Raw genomic sequence first — 21,281 nt, forward strand, 5'->3', positions numbered from 1 at the left:
CAAAGGGGTGGCCAACTTCAAACTAGACAAGATCTCCAACGGTTGGTGTCGAGACCCGACTGCAGCGGGTCTCTCGGAGTCCGAATTCATCATGGCCCTGCAGCTCCGCTCCAACACCTTCCTGATGGTGAAAAAGTATGGGTCTTTGGCGGCAGAGGCGGTCTTTTGCCATTGTCGGCTGTGTGGTTACGCAACGGGCTCCCTGGCGCATGTGGTGGGCAACTGTCCATCGCTGAGGGAGAACCACATGCGGACCCACAACGTGTGCCAAAGACTGGCTAACGTGGCCGAAGACAACGGCTGGAAGGTGTGGACGGGGCACAGGCTGTGCGTGGATGGGGCAACGGGGGTCCCGGACCTGATACTTCAGAAGAGCGACGTGGCCCACATAGTGGACGTGGCCATTTGCTTCAAACAGACCCTGGCCACGCTCAGTGATGTCGCCAGCAGGAAGGCGAAAAAGTACATGCCCTTCGAGGGGGCGGTGAAGGCCTGGCTCAAAGTCCATAAAACCACCGCCAGAGGATTCCCCATGGGCGCGAGAGGCAAATGGTACCAGCCCAATGAATTGATCCTGAGGGACATAGGGGCGTTTAGGAAAACTGAGTATGTCCTTTGTGAAGACGGCCCTAGAGAGATTGAGTTTCCCGTTGAAACACACGACACCGGGAAGAGAGCATCTGGTACGCCCGTGGATAAAATATTTCCACACCAACAGTGATGACGATGCTCATGCGATCCGTGTCGTCGAACTGGGTCCACGGCCAGTATCTGCCAGCGGTCTCTTTCCTTGAGATTTGAATGTCAAAGTGAAGAAATTCAACGAAGCGCGGGTAAACGGCAGGAGTAACTATGACTCTCTTAACCTAGTCAAATGCCTCGTCATCTAATTAGTGACACGCATGAATGGATGAACGAGCTAGGTGACAGGTTCTTATATCTGCTGCTCTGAGTAACAGCGCCAGTTGCAAAAAGGTGTGGAGGAGGAGAACACGCAAGAGAGTTGTTTTTTTTAATTTTCTACCATTGGTGACTGTAATTAACGTAACCGTTTCCAAAATGTCCATGAAGAGGATGAAGCTGTGTGACCTGAGGATTGAGCTGTGTGACCTGAGGAAAGTGGGTGGTGCGTCCCTACGGTGTTCGGTGGTGGTGGAGCCCCCTTTAACCGAGCGTGCAGGGGCAGAGGATGGACTGTGTTGTTTTTGTTTTTGGAAGGGGGGGTCTGTGTGGGGTAAGGGGGTGACTTTGGCGGTTAGCTTCAGGCTAGGCTCCTAGCTAACCGGCTAACGGTTGGCTCAGCAGGCGGGACAGAGGCACGGCGGGTTTATATGTGTGTGTGTATATATATGTATATGTGTAACAGAACTGATGAATTAAATCAAAAGTTGAAAGTGGCGGGGTGTTTTGCTTAGTGATGGATATATTCAAATCACTCGGGTCAATAATGTTGTATGACATTGAGTTTTGTGTTCATGGCTGTTTCACATCTTTAGCTCGGTGTTGTTTCAGTTATTTGATGCATAAAGGTGAAATGATGCATAAAAGTGAAATGTCAAATGGTTATGCATCAAAATGTGATGCGTGATGTGTTTGACCCCCGCAGTCTGAGCTCCAGGCGTGCGGAGCAGTGGAAAGTGGAAGGCCGAATTGTGGCGCTTCTTGGCGGGAGGCGTGTTTGGGTTCCCCGCGGTCTGAGCTCCGGGCGTCGGAGCAGTTGCGTGGGCTTGAGGCCTGATTGCAGCATTTTAATTCACAGCTTGTAAATATCCTTACAAAAAGTATTAATTGAAGCAACTCAATAAATAAACAACACTATGATATAAAATTCATTTGGCAGGGTCTTGTGTGCTGCCTCCTCGGCTTTACAGGATTTCACAGCTCGTGCTTTTCTTACTCATGCGCGCTCCCGCGGCTGGAGTGACGGTATTTGCGTGTAACTTGAACAATGATAATCCCAAGATATTTGCCAAAATCTACTTGCCATTAAACTGGTATGGCCTATCCATATATAACCAAATATTAAAATGTTAACAACATGACTACATCTATCAATATAACCAAATATTAATATTAAAACAACATAAACTACATCTATCAATACAAACCAAAATATTAACATTAAAACAACATTAACTACATCTATCAATATAAATCAAATATTAACATGGGGCACGGTCTATTAATATGAAGCATTAGCTTATATATGAATATGAACATTAGCTCGTATCGGTTGTAAGAACTCGTTTGGCAAGGCAAATTATGTTTCTATGTGATTAACATTAATCTACAACTTGATATTGGGGATGTTAATGGAGGAAATTCCCGTGTTATGGAGCCAGACAGCTTTTGCTCCGAGACTGCGGGTCTTTCAGCGGGACGGCCGTCTAGCTGCGCCCGGGGATGGTAGCTCAGATGCGGAGAGGTTATTAGCGGCTGATGCGTCAGCGTTTTATTCCCTTATCAATAAACACACTTGTTAGACATATCATAATGTCTCTTTGTGATTTACATTTCATATACAATTTAAACTGGGGATATTAACGGAGAGGATCCCCGTTTCATGGAGCCATATTGAGCTTGGAGGCGGTTAGCTTGTTAGCGGCAGATTTGTCAGCGTTGTAACTCTTTTATCAATTGAATGAACTCGTTAGACAAGGCAGTTATGTTTCTTGTGGGTCACATGTAGTATATAACTTAATCTGTGAATAAACTAGAAATTTCCGTGTTATGGAGCCAGATAGCTTTTGCTCCGGGGCTGCGGGTCTTTCAGCGGGGAGGCCGATAAGCTGTGTCCGGGGATAGGAGCTCAAACGCGGGTAGTTTGGTAGTGGCTGACACGTTAGCATTAGCTCTTATTGATTGAATGAACTCGTTGGACAGGGCAAATTATGTTTCTTGTGATTCACATGTAATGTATAACTTAAACTGTGGATGATAATGTAAATAAATTTCGTGTTATGGAGCCAGTTAGCTTTTGCTCCGGGGCTGCGGATCTTTCGGCCGGGCGGCCGCCAAGCTGGGTCCGGGGATGGGAGCTCGAAAGCGGATAGTTTGTTAGCAGCTGCTGCGTTAGCATTAGCTCGTGTCGGTTGAATAAACTCGTTAGACAGGGCAAATTATGTTTGTGGTTTACATGTAATATACAACTTAATCTGTGGGTATAACGTAGAAAAATTCCGTGTTATGGAGCCAGATAGCTTTTACTCCGGGGCCGCAGGTCTTCGACGGGCGGCCGTGGAGCCGTGGCCGTGAATGTGAGCTCATAAGCGGATAGATTGTTAGCAGTTGACACGTTAGCTTTGCTCTCTATCAATTTAATGAACTCGTTAGACAGGGCAAATTATGTTTCTTGTGGTTCACATGTAATGTGCAACTCAATCTGTAGGTGATTATGGAGAAAATTCCGTGTTTATTGAGCTAGATCGCTTGTGCTCCGGGCCGTGGGTCTTTTGCTGGGGCTTCAGTTGAGCTGTGTCCGGTAGACGTGAACTCGGAAGCGGATACATTGTTAGCGGCCAAGACGTCAGTGTTTTACTCTTATCAATATATAAACTCGCTAGACAAGGCAAATTGTGTTTCTTTTTGGTTCACATTAATCTACTAATCAATCTGGGATAATAAAGGAGAAATCCCGTGTTGTGAAGCCAGATCGCTTTTGCTCCAAACTACGGAGCTTTTGGCGGGGCATTGGCTGAGAGCTGTCCCGGCGAGGTGAACTCAGGGCGGATAGGTTATCGGGGGCTGGTGTGTTCTATGGATGACTCTTATTAACTTAGTTAATGTCGTAACCAGCGGGGCGTAAGGACCAAAGTTGCGAGACTCACGAAGTTTTACAATGTCTTTATTCACAATAAGTGTTCATAGAAACCAAAGTTCATATATCCACATGGCCGGGGAAACGAGGCAGCTTCATAGCATAGCGTCTAGTATTTCACAGTTCATTAATCCAACGTAGCTGGGGAGCGTGGGTGCGGGTCCGTGAGCGCAGAGAGACACAGTGCACGGCCGTGAAGACACAAGACGTACCAGGGCGGAGGTGCGGGTGCTGGGGTAGTCCGGAGCTGGTTCTGGGGCGGAGATCTGGAGCAGGACAAAAAGGTTCCAATGAGACAAAATAGACGAGCATGAATCAAAGTACTACGCCATGAGCATAATCACGTGAAACACGCGGACGTTCCGGCGCCGAGTGACTCGTCCGAACCCCTCTTATCCACGGCTGATTGCGCTGATGGGGAGCAGGTGCGCGTGGGAGGAGTCCGGATTCCGCACAGCTCCGGAGACAGACAGGTGAGGGAGGGGGGAAGACGAGGGCACGGGGAGAGCAGAGCAGGAACCGTGACACTTAATTTGTTGGGCAAGGCAGATTATGTTGCTTATGGGTCATATTGAATATACAAGTAAGTGCTTTACCATTATACAGCAACTTTAATGCAAAGTGTGAGGCAGAATTATAAATCGTCACAAAGCTAATGTCATGCACTGTGTATTATAACTTGTGCAAATGTGCTAATATGACTGTAAATGTAATGTCTATGTTTGAAATATTGTTTGATTGTGAGAAATGGCGCTGTCTTGTGGGCAATGTATGTTTATATTGTTCTTATCATTGTTATGCATTAACGCTTTATCTATTGAATATTATAATGAACTCGTTTAGCAAGGCTGTTATGTCAATTACCAAGGAACATTCGAGACATATGTTAACATACTGGGATTTATTGCATTATCAGACCAATAATCCCATGTGTGATATTCAGTGTTGGGAGTAACGGCGTTAAACTATAACGGCGTTACTAACTGCGTTACTTTTTCAGTAACGGAGTAATGTAACTAATTACTTTTCCTAGCGTCGTAACGCCGTTACCGTTACTGACAATAAAATGTAGCGCGTTACTTTTAATTGAGTTCACGCTTCTCTTCTTCAGAGTCTCTCAGCCGAGGAGCTGCTGTTGTGTTTCTTTGGTGAAAGAGGAGGCTGGGGTGAGATAAAAGGCTCGTTTGAGATGAGGCGGGCGCAGATACGACGCTGTCAATCGGTGCGCGGTGCATGCCGGTTAGTTTTGTGTCACCGACTTTGCTCTGACGTATGCGCCGGTAACGGGAAGTTTATGAGCGAGGTGAGCGCAGCAGCTCTCCACCGACTGCGGCCGCCTGCATGGACTACAAACGCGTAATGCATGATGGGAAATGATGTCCTGTCCACACGTGCATTCACAGCAGATTAGGTCCGAGTTGTGTTTTGATCAGAAACGTGACTGTGTTCTCTCCAAAGAGGAACAGGCTCAGATCAGAGGTGATTAATATTTGAATACTGGACAGAGAATTACAGTGTGTGGCCAGAGAAGGCCTAAACGTTTTGTCTTATTTTACATGATTTACATTTGAATGCCTTAGTTTTGCAAAACATGGTAATGAATCTTTTCAGTATTTTACTGAAAGCACTTTATTGTTATTGTTTATTTTAATGAAGAAAATACTTGAAGTTCAGTTGTCTGAAACTGTGTGACATGTTGATTTATTTGCACTTCAAATGAAATTTTTTATTTTTTATTTTTGATACATTCTATAATTTACTTGAAAACAAATGCAATATAATTGCAATCTGTTAAAGTGAAATAAATGTTAAAGGTTCACATCTGTTGTGTTTTTATTGTTTTAACATAAGTAACGTGGAGTAAAGTAACGCAGAGTAGTTACTTTGCCTAGTAACTAGTTACTTCTCCCAAAAAGTAACTGAGTTACTAACTCAGTTACTTTTTGGGAGAAGTAACTTGTAACTATAACTAATTACATTTTTGAAGTAACTTGCCCAACACTGGTCATGAGATAATACTGCACAACACAATTGAACTTCTTACATGTTCATAATTACTTGAATGATGATTACTGCTCTGATGACACTGAATAGAATCAGTGAGGGATGTATAGTTCAGGCAGTAGCTTCTGACAGCCAGGAGTAAAACTGCATTTTTCGTTTGAAAGCGATAACAGAGCTAATCATGTTGATTACGGTTTTGTCTTTTTATAGCCATAAAAATCATGTTAAAGGAAGTATCAGAATTTACTGTTTTTTCCCCCCCACACAACTACTTCTATTTTACACATCCATCCGCATTTTTTCTTTTACGCATCGAATAAATGAGTGAAAATCCCCACAGCCCCCACGCTCTCATTCGTCACCTTCGAGGGACAACAGAGGCAGATTACTGTAATGATGGTAAAATATTTAGATAGCCCCATGTCTCCACTTTGAGACGCCGTTTGAATTTACATGAGAGCACGACTGGGCGGAGTTACGCTGCTGGAAAGTCCGCAACCCGCTCTATCTGCGACGATAGGATCCGACGCTATAGGGTTAAATTCCTCAATCGATGACACAAAGTTTTTCCATATTGATTATATTGTATTTTGCCATGAGCCAAAAGGTAAATGCACAAATATTGAACCTGATCGTTTCTCTTAACTACAATCTGCATTTTAACAATATTAATTTTAGCTACCACCATCGTATTAAGTAATACTGGCCTATAGAATGCTGTGATGTCATCTGAAACCCAGTAACATGGGTAATTCTCAAATAGACAAAACATTTAGTGAAAAGTATGGTTGTTTTATTCTGTAGACTCTATAAAATGTTATTGTATTTGCATCAGAAGATCCAGGAATAAATAAGATTAGACCATAATATATACAATACATAATAAACATTCAACACGTCAGTCAAAACCCCCTCATCCGCTCTGTTTGATATTTGATGCAATTTTTTTTCTGTTTTAGCCGCTCTTTATTCCTCTTCTACAGCCTGAAAGAAAAGTATTTCCTCATTGTGACTTATCTCACATCTAAAGCATACATAAAATACTGATTGTGATCTCCTGTATGCAGCAATTAAGGTTCCTGTGTTGACTCCTGCGCACTTCTGAAGTCACCAAAAGCTCCCCGGATTTGTTGACGACCTCTAGATGGACTCATGTGCCGTAAGTATTTGTTGTAATATTTTATTTGTTTTCATTGCATGTTAATTGATTTATAAAGCGTTGTAAATGATGGATGTGTTGTATTTGTTCCGTTTTACCTTTGTTCATGCACGAGGCACTTTGCAGAAAAAAGACTTATCACATACTGCCCTCCAGTGGTGGAATCTAAATATGCACTTTACTTTTATATGTGTGTGTGCTCTAGCCCCTCTCCCACCTAAAGTTTATTCTGCACTTGACTGTGATTCAGGCCTCTGTTATCTGCTGTTGGTGCAGATACAGGTGCTATTCCTTTGGTAAAACAAAAGCAATGAGGAATCCCGCTCCCGCTGACTGAGGTTTGGGATGGTGGTAATGGACACAGTGAATGTCCAAACATCTCTGCCATGTACAGACTGCCACCATGCACCTTTGCACATTTTGCAAATATTTATTGTTATCCTTTTATAGTAAATAGTTAAGTGTCCTCTGCCTTTATGAGCCAGCCCTGTTTCACTCTACACAAACTATCAAGTGAAGTGTTGTGACGAAGGACACATTCAGAATGTCCGAATAGCAGTAATCAAAGACATTTCATTTTGTTATTGAACACCTCCACCTGAGCCTCTACGGCCCATTACTGCAAACTCCAACAGAAACGACAACTTCACTTGAGAACGTTTTATTGAAGGGATCAGTGACACATTGAAACACCATCAGTCTGACACATAACTTCAGAGTCAAAGCTTCATAGGGGAAAATAATAACAAATAGGTGTCATAACAGTTCGATAGAGCAGGTTGATCACAGCTTACTGACAAAAACCATCACAATTCAATACACTGAGCCCTGCCGAGCCATCTTTACAGGTACAATTTACAACCAGCTACAAAGATGACCATCTTTTCTTTAAGGAAAATCAACCATGTGCATCCAAATAATGGGGAGTTCTGGTTTGTTGATGTATTGCTTACAGAGCTCAAAGCCAATACGCGGCACACAATGATTCATATGTACATCTAAATAAATGTTGAAAAAGGTTACAAATTGTGCAAAATGTTTTAAATATTCTCTAATTTTGTTTTAATAGCCAAGCCTATACAATTATAAGTCTCAAAAGTGATGATTGAAAAGCATAGTAAAACATGTGGCTATATGGGTCAATGTATAAATGAGTAAGATACAATTAGCCGCAACTGTCATTGGTAACTTGACAGTAGTGAATATTTATATTGAAACACATTGTAAGAAATGGAAACAGGTTCAGTCTAAAGACACTGATGCCCTGTCCATATAAGCCAGGTGAGCCAATCAGTGTCACCTTACAGCATTATGTAATCTGGTGCCTTCTAATGAGCTAAAATGTGATCACTAACAACTAATTCTTGTAAAGTACAAGTTCAAACTAACTAGTTAAATGCTTAAAAAAATAAAGCAATATTATAAAACATTTTATTAAGTTCTAAGCTTGGTTCTCTGAATGACAAGACTCTTCATACTACTGGTCATCACGTTTGAACGGTAGCTACTAGCGGGCAGATTTTATTCCTGGTAAAAAGAAAATATGGCAGATTGAGGCCCTTCAATTTTGCCCAGTTAAACAACTGTTTTTAAAATATGTAAATGAATTTGGATTTAAATACTCTAGATTCACTCTTTTGTTTCACAACCTATGGACATCAAAATACTGTAATAATGCATATGTAAAGTAGCATATTCAAGCTTTAAACAATGCTTTTTGCTGTCAACAATGCTTTTTTTCAGGTAAGGCCTTGAGTTTCATGAAAAAATGATACATTTTTGTTGCAGATCTGTATCACTATGTAAAACTAGGGTCAAACGTCAATGAGGTCTTCAATGAGGAGGTCTACTTTTCCACATTAGTTTCAACTGATCCATTGTGTAAAGATTTGAACTGTTTTTCTATGGGCAAACACGGGTAAATGAAATCAAAGAGTGATTGGCTTGTGTGCTGCGAGTAACTTGAGCCTTCATAGTGTAGTTTTGCTGAGGTCACTGAGGCACTACATCCTTTATGGAGGCCAGAGCTGAGTGGATACGGACATGAAGCCTGTTTTCGAAGTCGTAGCCTGTGAAATCCTCCTGAAAGAAAAAAACAAAAATAGTAGAAAGACATGATAGGAACTGAATTGTGAAGCATAACAGAACAAAAATTATCTCTCTTTTCTCAAATCATTTTTTTTCTCAAACCATTTTTGTCCTATGTAACCTCTTAAAAAATAAATATAATAATAAATAAATAAAAAAAAAAAAAATCTCTATCAGGTAGAAAAATAATTAGGTACACTATTACCTTTGCTTGAAGAAGAAAAGACCTCCCCTTCCCGACAGTCTACATTGCAACAAAGAAATGTAATGAAATGTTTGTGACCAAAATCAATTTAGACAGCAAATTAATGATATCTTAAAAGAATTATGTTTTAATAGCTTACCTCTACTTTTCCCAATAATATACAGCCAAGCTCATAGACAGAATAAGGCTGAACATAGGAGTTAATCTGACGACCGTACTCATCTCTAGCAGCCAACTGAAACGACTGAAACAGGGACAAGTCTTTTTTATGTATATATATATATATATATATATATATATATATATATATATATATATATATATATATATATATATATATATATATATATATATATATATATATATATATATACATACATACACACACACACACCTCTCTATCTATCTGTATACTTATAATAATAATTATTATTATTTGCATGTGAAGTACAAGTACATTTTTGTGAGTGAACTTTGTACAGAATGGTAAATTGCCCAATCAGCATTAACTCAATTGTTGGCAAAGGTCCAACTTAATCCCATCATCGTTGTGACATCATTTTGTACGGGGAAGCCAGAGGACATGATGATGTAAACAGTATGGAAATGAGGTATTCTAAAGAAAAGCACTCCTTAAAGGTACACTATGTAACTTTTCAAGTGAGAAGTCAACTTGACTCACTTAAGACATGTCAATACTTAGAAAGTACCATAGTATGGCATTAAAAATCTATCTTGCATACATTCAATTATTTTTTTTACTCAAACATGTTTTTAAAAATATGCATTCTTATGGTGAGTTGGTTCACATCTCCCCACAAATCTGACCTGTGGAGTCACCTGCCTTTTAGATATTTTGGAACATTCCAGGCAAAGTGGTAACAACATCCACGGAGACAAACAAGAGACAGACTAGGTTACATTGTATATGTTAAAAAACTATATATAACTACTAACTTGAACTGCATCTCTGATGTTCCCATGACATTTATGAATGGAGCCCAGCAGCAGATGTTTCAGGCCTCTACAAGAAGTGTCGTCTACTCGCTGCAACACTGTCCAAAAACACACAGACCCTTAGATCAAACCTATATTTTACACTATGTTTTGACACATTCTAAAGCTGTTTTACCCTGGTTCATGATCTGTAGTTTGGACGGGGAACAGTTCTGCAGGGCCTTCCACAGATAAAGCACCTCAATAACACCCAGGATGCACAGCTCTCTCGTGGGAGACATTTTTCTTAATTTCTCAGCCTACATAAGGAAATATAGAAGCAAAAATATGAGAGATAGAAATAAAAATCAATTATTAGGCCTATAAGCACAAATTAAGTGGTATTTTGTGAAAAAGTGTAAATATTATTGTGTATGTTGTATTATTTCAAGCTTTCAAGAATGAGTGTAATATATACTGCAATTTGAATTGTATTTGTGTTTACATTGACTAACCCTTTTAACAGCAAACTGCTCTATCTGATTGTTTTTTCTTTTAAAAAGCTTTTGCACATCTTTGAAGACAGCGTGAGCTCCTTCAAGATCACCAGATGCTCCTTGACAAACTGACAAGAAAAAGATACAAAATTGAAATAAATATTGCTATTATTTATTGGTTGCTGATATGCATGAGTTTACCTCCAGTCAAATAGGCATAGTAGCATTGGGACCAGCGAGATTCATTCTTAAGTCTCTCAAACGCTCTGTAGGCATCCTCAAAATTGAGCTCTATCATGCTGCACCAACCTAGTGGAAAAATATAATAACAAATGTGAATCTGTTGGCATAGTTTTGGATAGGAATAGAATGAGAAAAAATGAGAAAATGACAGACCAATTTCATACAGACACACATGCTGGATCTCTCTTTGGTCCGAGGCCAGCTCTAGTGCATCGTGGAAACAGGCCAAAGCACTGTTGATTTGGCACTGCAGACAAGGAGCAAACGAGTGAAATGACTTTAAGTAACACCGGCACAACTTAGATGGCCAGATGATAAAGGTTGATAAAAGTTGGGCTATTATAAATAAGGATAAGGGACAAGTCAAATGAATGTATATTATTAAAATTCAAATGTGATTGTGGTACAAAATAACAGGGAAAAAAAACGAAACAAAAAACATACTCTAGACTTGATGCAGTTAATGGCAGTACTGTTTTAGAGAACACACATTTGCTGTACTTACCTCTAGCCTGTGGACTCTGCCCTTAAAGAACATGAAGAGAGAGGAGTTTGGATAAACTACAGACTTTCTCTGAAGAATCTCTTTAGCCTCGAGGAGTCCAGCATGAGTGTCTGAGCCGTCCAGAGCAAAGAAGGGGAGCACTACTGTATGGTACCACAAGAGGGCCAACCTGAGCCAAGATAAAGACACTTCTAGTTGTGGTATGTTTGTTTTTTAACATTAATCAATTATAAGAGTAAGAGTAAGTATTGTCAGTTGGGATGAGGATGAACACACTATGTTGGCACATTTTATAGTGCAGTGATGATCCGCTGGATTTACCTAATTATTTTCAAATGATTCAGAGGTCATTCAACCAAGATGAACAATCAGGTCAAATCTTGTAATTCAGGAACATTAGTCCACTAGAGTAAACTGTGTGTAGATTTAAACTTTGCTCAAGTACTATTACTATTACTATTGATTTACTTTATTTTGAAACATGTAAATATTTATGCATCAAAGTGAAAAATAGCTTATTCAATTTCATTCACTTACTTCAGAGTAGCAACACATCACAATTAAGTAAAGTGTCTTTCAGATATGATGATGTTTCAGCATATTCAGTTTTTTGGCCCTTTGGTGACCTCAGTCCTTTGGGACAATAGAAGCCTTTGGCTATAATCCGGTGTGTTTATATTCATGTTGTATCATGTCTGTCTATTAACACGCACTTTCCCAATCAAATAAATAAATGTACAATACAAAAAAGCCAGCATTTTTGTTAGGCAAGTATATGTTGTTCATCTACCAATATTTAACATAACACTTAAATGCTAGCTAAACCAAGAGCCCACTTACGTAGCAAGCGGTGCTTTCATGTCCTTGCTCTCACTGGCGTACATGAGCGAGGACAGCCCCTGCATTCTGTCCCCAGGAAACCCCAGCAGGTTGATGATCTTGAGCAGATGAGGCGGGACCATAGAGATGCACAGGTGAAAGAGGCCATACCCAAAGCTGACGGACCCTTTGAGGCGGTCCAGGGCCTCATCTGTGACAGCGTTCTCCGTTGGGACCTTGGGCTGGGGGCTGGTGTTTGGACTGGACTCCGGGCTGGGGCTGTGGTTATCGTTGTCCGTGCTCATGGACTCCGTTTGCGGAACAGAGGAGCGGCGCTGGGAGGCCTCCTTAAGCTGGGAGATGTCACTGTGGCATTTGTTATACATTTTCCAGGCTTTGCGCAGGATCCAGCCTCCTTTGATATAGGCTGAGTGAGAATACAAAGTATGAATACATAAAGATGAATACATAAATGTAATACTACATAATAACTACAGCGCAATATGTTTATGAGCAAATAAAAGTTTAAAAGTCACTTTTCAAGTCCTATTGTTGTAGCCAGTCCTTGCTGATTTAGAAGTCCTGGACAAGCTCCAGTGAATCACATGGATAACAAAGAGAGACACTGACAGATCACCACTAGCACTGACATTTATTTACTGAGATCAATTGACCAACACATGCTGTATGTCGGAATGGATACAAATGCCCAGTTTCATTACTACTGCTACTACGACTTAATTTACAAACTAAAGGCAGTTGTGTATTTCTGAGACACACGTTAATAAATGTATTACCAGACAGTTCTTGTTTGACGAAGGAGAGAACGGCGAGGTACACCTGACAGTCTGCCACAATGATCTGCCTCTGGAGCCGATCCACCACAGCCACACCCGACCTCTGGGAGTCCATCTGTCACATACAAACACATTCACAAATACTCAAAGATACTCCATAATTTCATCAAACTCTATTATCTGAAACTGGTGACCAGTTATAACAGACATACTCTACACTCACCTGAAGGATTATTAGGAACACCATACTAATACGGTGTTTGACCCCCTTTCACCTTCATAACTGCCTTAATTCTACGTGGCATTGATTCAACAAGGTGCTGAAAGCATTCTTTAGCCCATATTGATAGGAGCATCTTACAGTTGATGGAGATTTGTGGGATGCACATCCAGGGCACGAAGCTCCCGTTCCATCACATCCCAAAGATGCTCTATCGGGTTGAGATCTGGTGACTGTGGGGGCCATTGTAGTACAATGAACTCAATGTCATGTTCAAGAAACCAATCTGAAATGATTCGAGCTTTATGACATGGTGCATTATCCTGCTGGAAGTAGCCATCAGAGGATGGGTACATGGTGGTCATGAAGGGATGGACATGGTCAGAAACAATGTTCAGGTAGCCCATGGCATTTAAACGATGTCCAATTGGCACTAAGGGACCTAAAGTGTGCCAAGAAAACATCCCCACACCATTACACCACCACCAGCAGCCTGCACAGTGGCAACAAGGCATGAGGGATCCATGTTCTCATTCTGTTTACGCCAAATTCTGACTCTACCATTTGAATGTCTCAACAGAAATCGAGACTCATCAGACCAGGCGACATTTTTCCAGTCTTCAACTGTCCAATTTTGGTGAGCTCGTACAAATTGTAACCTCTTTTTCCTATTTGTAGTGGAGATGAGTGGTACTCGGTGGGGTCTTCTGCTGTTGTAGCCCATCCGCCTCAAGGTTGTGCGTGTTGTGGCTTCACAAATGCTTTGCTGCATTCCTCGGTTGTAACGAGTGGTTATTTTAGTCAACGTTGCTCTTCTATCAGCTTGAATCACTCGGCCCATTCTCCTCTGACCTCTAGCATCAACAAGGCATTTTCGCCCACAGGACTGCCGCATACTGGATGTGTTTCCCTTTTCACACCATTCTTTGTAAACCCTAGAAATGGTTGTGCGTGAAGATCCAAGTAACTGAGTAGATTGTGAAATACTCAGACTGGCACCAACAACCATGTCACGCTCAAAATTGCTTAAATCACCTTTCTTTCCCATTCTCACATTCAGTTTGGAGTTCAGGAGATTGTCTTGACCAGGACCACACCCCTAAATGCACTGAAGCAACTGCCATGTGATTGGTTGATTAGATAATTACATTAAGGAGAAATTGAACAGGTGTTCCTAATAATCCTTTAGGTGAGTGTATAATAGATATTTTAAATTATCCCGAGAATAAACCAGTGTTGTTTTTTGGACACACTGCAACACTTATTTTTTCAGCTTTCAGGAAGCTTTTTTTTTTTTTTGTAGATACATTTACTTACAGTATCTAATTCCTTCAGCATTTTCAATTTGATCTTGTAGTAAATGATACACAACTCACCTTTATGTAAATTCACACTACACACTAACTCTAATATAATATATATTAATGAGGAGTTTCCCCAGTGGCACGAGTCCAGGGGAGAGAGGAGACTCCAGGACATGTGTGGACTTCTTATTTCATCTGACAGACAGTAATTCAATCAGAGAGCAGCGCTGGTATGAGCTCATGGCAACAAGAACCATCAACATCAGAAAACAACAGTGGAATTAAACTACAATTAGAGATCGTCTGATATGTTTTTTGTTTTGTTTTTTCATGCGCAATACCGATTGTCTAGACTACAGAGCAACAAATGGCCTGGCAAGGTCTGCCAATATTTTGTGTGTAGGGAATTTTTTTTTTATTATTGTCCCGTAATTTAAATTTATTACAAACTCACCCCAAGCCTTTTCCTTCTCACATATTGTGAAGGTGACAGGTCCAAAGGCTACCAAAAATATCAAACATTAGACACTTATTCACTACATTAATTTTTAATCTGTGAGAGAAGAACCTTTAGAGACAATGGCCAGACATATAAATCTAACAAAAATGTACCAGGCTTACTCTTTCACAATGTGGGCAACTTCTGTATTTGTATATAGATTTTTTCCAGACCTTTATATGACTCTTTAAAATTAAGCTAATTTAAAGGAAATACATGTAGCCTGTGCTCTTATGATTAAAAAAAAAAAAAATTCACAACCAAACCTGGGTTGCCACTGCCTTAATCTGTCTATAGAGAACACATTTGTCATTCTCAGTGTGCACAATATATACTGCAGCAGCAGAACCTACAAAAGCACTGAGTAATGATTGGCTGCCAGTGCTGGGGTTTAGGTAGTGACAATTCAGATCTCATCATTGAACCTGGTAACACAAATGTGAGACTCATTTATAACAAACAACCAAGCCATCATCAACATTCTTGTAATGAAAAAAATGAGCATTACAATTAGTAAAAGATGCAATTGATTTGCACATGTCTACCTCATCTGGGGACACAGTTGGGTAATATTTATGTCATTTAAAATCTTACATGCAGTTTCTTTAAGTTTATACAATGAGGTACACCATTCACCACCAACACGTGCATGAAAGAACAAAATTTATACTTTCAATATACTTATAAAGCCTTGGAATAAACAGATTGGACTCACACTTTTCTTGATCTTGTTGCGGATGGTCTCAATAACTCCGGCGTTGTCACTCTCACACAGTTTCTCTGTGGTCTTCAAGTCATCACACGCCGTCTGCATCTTTTCCTCCTCGAACGTCATCATCGCGTTCTGCAAAACATACAACAAAATATGCACAAAAGTGGTTAGATGATTGAGTAACAGAGACTTATTGTCATTTATTTTCTTAGTGATTTATGTAGAATGAGTCACCATTGCCAGTGTTTTTGTTATAATCAGACATCAGACAAAAGACAGATTTTCCTTAAATTGCTTCATAAATTTACATATGTTTCTAATAACAGCATTTAGCATGTACATTATTCTTGTACATGGAAGGACATACAACAAAATACATAAGTGCCTGTATTTAGCTTACACATTTTAAACCTTAGTCCTTGTATATGACAGTAACAAAAGTACTGAGGTGTTGGGGCATTTTAGACATTTATTGTCAGCCTTTCTAAATAATCTCTGGAGATTAGTTTTATTTAGTAGTAGTTTTGGATCTACTACTGTTTTTCATTGCAGCTTTTATGATAAAGCTTGTAAACAAGTTTGGCAGGCAAAAGATTCAGACAAAGGATTAGTCAAAAATAATACGTTACACAACATGCATAAAATTCTGAGACTTCAGATTAGGAAAATTGTGGGTTTAAATCCAGCGCTGCCAAGGACATACACGTATGGATAAACAGTGAGCAATAAATACAGGCATGACTAATTTAATCTCAGCATGTGAGCAGACAGTACATTGGTTTAAAACGATTTCTAACATAAATTCTAATTCTATTTCCTCAGTGTATAGTACTGCAGGAATGTGTCAGATTTGTGCAGACATACTGTAATAAAATGGCATTTTGTTAGATAACTGCATTAAAGAAAGGCGAGAACAAGCTGCTCTTTGTGCTGCTGACGAACGCAGCGATGTCGGGAGAAAGAATTTGATGAACAGATTTAGAAAACTGCTAAATGTGATCATACTGGCAGAAATAAAAATATGCAAATAAGTTTAATCTCTGTAATGCACATTGATTCATGCCTCTCATATTAGCATCGCAGGTCAGATCCCACCACCTCCGCATGGCTGTAGTCTAACAGCTGGGAACAGATAACATCACAGCATACCATTTGACTAATGTTCAGGTTGTTCTCTTTCTGAAAATGTCGTGGAATTTATTTAGGATTACTGGCTCCTTCCCCTCCTTCTGTGAGTATATAAAGTTATTTTGCTAGTTCCTTGTCAAAGTTACATACAACAGGCCTATAGCATGTTGTGATTTCATCTGACCTCAGCAAAATTCTGTAAGTTTGACGAAGGTGTATAGACTTTAAAAACACAATGGAGCTTGATTTTTTTTTGCCACTTTTTGAGTGCAAACAAGTTCTGCATAATGGCCAAAGAGACTGGTTGCAGGATACATACAATAGCATCAGAGACATTCAGTAACAGATTCTGGGAATGAATGTCTGTCCTCATTCTTCAACCCCATTTTATGCTGCTCCAAGTATCTGAGTTTTATTTCTTCCTGATCAGAACACCTTTTACTCACATACACTGACACATGCACGTTTTTCTCACTGTCTGACATGAAAATAGACAAAACTTTTCCTGTTTTAGGTCAATTTTCAATTTTCATAACTTCCTTGGATCAAATGTTTTGGATAAACTTCATCTTTTGCTATCCTTCCACAAGCTTCTCGCAGTAGGCAGGAATTTTGGCCCATTCCTCCTGACAGAACTGCTGTAACTGAAACAAGTTTGCAAGCCGCGTTGCTCACACCTGCCTTTTCAGGTCTGTCCATACATTTTCAGTATAATTGAGATCAGGGTTTTGTGATGGCCACTCCAAAACATTGACTTTGTTATCCTTTAGCTACTTTGTCACCAGTTTGGCAGTATGCTTCTGGTCATTGTCCATTTGGAAGACTCATTTGTGCCCAAGCTTTAACTTCTTGGCTGATGTCTTGAGATGTTGCTTCAATATTTCCACATAATGTTCTTTCCTCATGATGTCATCTATTTTGTGAAGTGCACCAGTCCCTCATGCAGCAAAACAACCCCACAACATGATGCTGCCATCCCCATATTTCACAGTTGGGATGGTGTTCTCAGGTTTGCAAACCCTTTTCCCTCCAAATGTAACAATGCTCATTATGGCCAAACAGTTAAATTTTACTTTCATCAGACCACAGGACATGTCTCCAAAAGTCAGGTCTGCCTTTGCAAACTGGAATCTAGCTTTTTTATGTTTCCTGTGCAGTAAGGTCATCTTATTGCAGAGTGGCCTTTCAGTCCATGTCAGTACAGTACTTGTTTCACAGTGGATAATGACACACTCTTACCAGCTTCAGCAGCATCTTCACAAGGTCTTTTGCTTTTGTTGTTGGATTGGTCTGCACATTTCCAAAGCTCTGGGACATGGAACCCATGTCCTTCCTGAGCAGTGTGATGGCTGGACATTTCCATATTATTTATACTTCAGATGTTATCAATAAATCGATCAGAAGCTTCCAAAGACATGACGTCATCATCTGAGTTTTTCCAAATTGTTTAAATGATTAGTAATCTTACTGTATGTAAGAAGAAGAAAGTAATGAAAAATTGTCAAACAAAATCTTCTCACATTATTTTGGAATTTAGCAAATACAAATAATTTTGGTAATCCTAATTGACGTAAAACAGGAAACGTTTAGTATGATTTAATGTCAAACAGTGAGGGGGGAAATAAAAGACTAAACTTCTGTTTTAAACTGTATGTATGACCAAACGATACAATTTAAAAAGCATTTTGTTGGATGAGAACAATAACGAGAAACTGTTTGGATCAGTCAGTTATCCATTCAAAGAAACCCCTGCCAAGGACAAACCCAGACAGTTGTTTCTTTGTCATGGTTCAACACCAGGGAATAAGCGACAAAGTGGTTGAAAACTGGGTATAGGCACTTTTAATATAATGTCTGAAATACCCTACGGGTCAGTAAGATCCTCAGCATGTTGTGATGTCATCAAAGACCTAGTAATAACGTCAAATGAGTGGGTACATGGGTGATATGAGGGGTCAACGGGGGTGGCAGATACAGGCATATCACTTTCTCTATCAGAGACTCACACAGCATGTTTTACAATAATGTACGTGGGGCTGTCGGGAGGAGGGATCCATTATGTTAATGGATGGAAAAGTGAAATGCAGAGGAAGCCAGTGGTGACAATTGTCCAAGATTTGACAGAGACGGTTATCATGGTTATCACAGGTTTTGATGATGTAGTACACCTGGATTTATATTTTCTTCCATGACATTCCATTGTAAAGTGCATCCATTTAGAGCCAGATGGCCTGTGACGACCCAAAAGTTTTACAAAAAAATAAATAAAATGTGTCACTGGTAAAGATGCAGTGCAAATATGTATGTGAATGCACAAAAGTATAATGTCTCTCTCCACTCTCTGCCTCAGTTCCTAAACCTTGTTAACACCTAAAATATTCTTAAAATCAGAAGTAGAAAACAGGGAGGCAATGTGAAATGTAAATTGGTCATCATGCATTTACATTCTTTTTTAATGTTATCAGATCAGATGTTAAACCTGGTAAACCAATAAATCTGCTGCTAAGCTCCTAACTATGGTGCTATCTTATTCTGATAATGGAAACTAGGTAGATTCAGTTTGAATAAATTAAAAAAGAGAAGGCTGTGTGCTGTGTCTCAGTATAAGCAATCTAAATGTGTGTCCACAAAACCAAACACAGTTTAAAAATAAAACTCACCAGGAAACTGACAAAGCTGGCTCCAAAGCTCATTAGAGGGCTCTGCGTCCTGAAGGAAAAGGAGAAAACAAATTAAACACCAGGATGAATAAATGCTTGTGTAGCAAAAAAGGCAATTCATTCATACAATGATACATCTTTTATCACTATCTGTGGTATCACTATCTTTATCACTATATTTGAAGTGAAAATATTTGGTAGTACATATTTCAAGATTGAATTCTGATATGGACAAAGGCAGGTTAACCCGGATATTTCTGACTCTTGGTTGCTGCCTTGGTGACAAAGACCTTTTGAACAAGTATCTGTGTAATTGTCCCTCTCCTCTTTTTCACAGGCCTCTGTTGAACTAGCAACCCAAGTCTCTGTCTACATCAATTACAGACTGTCCACATGTACCGCTTACTCCTATAATGGGAGGGAGGCTTTTGATAATGTTTGTGACAGGCATCTGGCACTCACAGAATATGTGCAATGAATTATGGAAAGTGACATTTACTTTTCTATAACAAAATAAAGAATAATCTGCTTAGGATGGAAAATCAGCAGACATGAAGCACTCACCAACCTTTTAATTTGACATTTATTTCATAAAAGTGTCTTTTCTCACATCAGCAAGTAACCACTGAGATGTGTAAACATTTTACTCACAGAGGATACATGGCTGAGCTGCAGTGGTCCATTTGCACAGTACATGCTCTCACGTGCAGCTATGTAGTTACCTGTATCTCCTGAAGAGCTCGTCGCTCTCCTTGAAGCCGTTGTTGAGGAGCATGTTGATGCCTTGCAGGGCCATCTCAGCATCATCTATGGGTTCTGCCTTCTCCTCGACCTGCTGCTGCTGCTGGGATTGCTCCGGACCCGCCATTGTGAGATCCACAGCGCAGAGGCTGTTGGCTGAGAACTGAGCGAAGGTAAAGATAAAATGATCCTGTATCTAGCCTGAAACCAAGCCGCATTGGGCTATTTCCACTGCTAGAGAGACGGATGTGAACCGAGACGCGCCTATGGCCGCTCCTCAGGGCAGCTCCGCAGCCTCCAGACGTGTGTACCTCAGGGAGACAGGGCCCAGACTTAACACCGATTAATGGCGAAGCACGAAGAGCGTTGTCCCCGTTACAGCACACGGCCACAGCTCACGCACATCTCCCAGCTCCGCTCCACCGTGCCCTCACCTCCCAAACCGTACCGCTGTTGACGCATTACATAACAGCCCGGGCAGCTGTAGGCGCCGACTCTGCCACTCACGCTCTCTACAGGAGACGGGCCAAGAGACGAGCTGACGTCATACCGGCCGTAGCGCATCAAACACAGGCCTCATCACTGTCTCCGTCCACTCCCATTGGCTCAAAAACGGCCCTGTCTCCAGCGCAGGGCCAATCAGAGCGCCGCACGGGCATCTCACTCTTCATCCTCTATCAGACAGGTGAGCACGAGCATGTAAACATGTAACGTGCAGCTTACGTGGGCCGTGGGCTGTGTTAGAGCCTACTGAAGCAAATGGCATCAGTGCGTGTCAGTGGGGCTATACTGAAACATTTTGACAAAGAAGTCCAAAGTGGGTTTGCAACATTAAAATGATTGGAAACATCTCAAGGCATCACCAAGGCTGTTGGCTACGGCATTTAAAATACGCATGCATTTTGTGCAAGCGATTCCAATGCAAACAAGCTTGGCAAAGTCCACAG

General features: G+C 40.5%; 1 protein-coding gene across 1 annotated transcript; it reads right to left on the minus strand.

The window, feature by feature from the left end:
• Positions 1–7,627: 7,627 nt before the first annotated feature.
• LOC117370291 (tetratricopeptide repeat protein 39C-like) lies at positions 7,628–20,845 on the minus strand. The gene is made up of 14 exons (XM_033965684.2): positions 20,316–20,845; positions 19,594–19,642; positions 15,809–15,937; positions 13,071–13,185; positions 12,295–12,700; positions 11,455–11,623; positions 11,103–11,196; positions 10,908–11,015; positions 10,725–10,834; positions 10,406–10,529; positions 10,231–10,328; positions 9,413–9,517; positions 9,274–9,312; positions 7,628–9,062 (listed from the first exon to the last, which is right to left on the minus strand). The coding sequence occupies exons 1-14, from the start codon at positions 20,459–20,461 to the stop codon at positions 8,973–8,975; spliced, it is 1,782 nt and encodes a 593-aa protein (XP_033821575.1). The 5' UTR covers positions 20,462–20,845; the 3' UTR covers positions 7,628–8,972.
• Positions 20,846–21,281: the final 436 nt, after the last annotated feature.

This window comes from Periophthalmus magnuspinnatus, chromosome 4, assembly GCF_009829125.3.
Source record: "Periophthalmus magnuspinnatus isolate fPerMag1 chromosome 4, fPerMag1.2.pri, whole genome shotgun sequence".
NCBI classification, from domain to species: domain Eukaryota; kingdom Metazoa; phylum Chordata; class Actinopteri; order Gobiiformes; family Gobiidae; genus Periophthalmus; species Periophthalmus magnuspinnatus.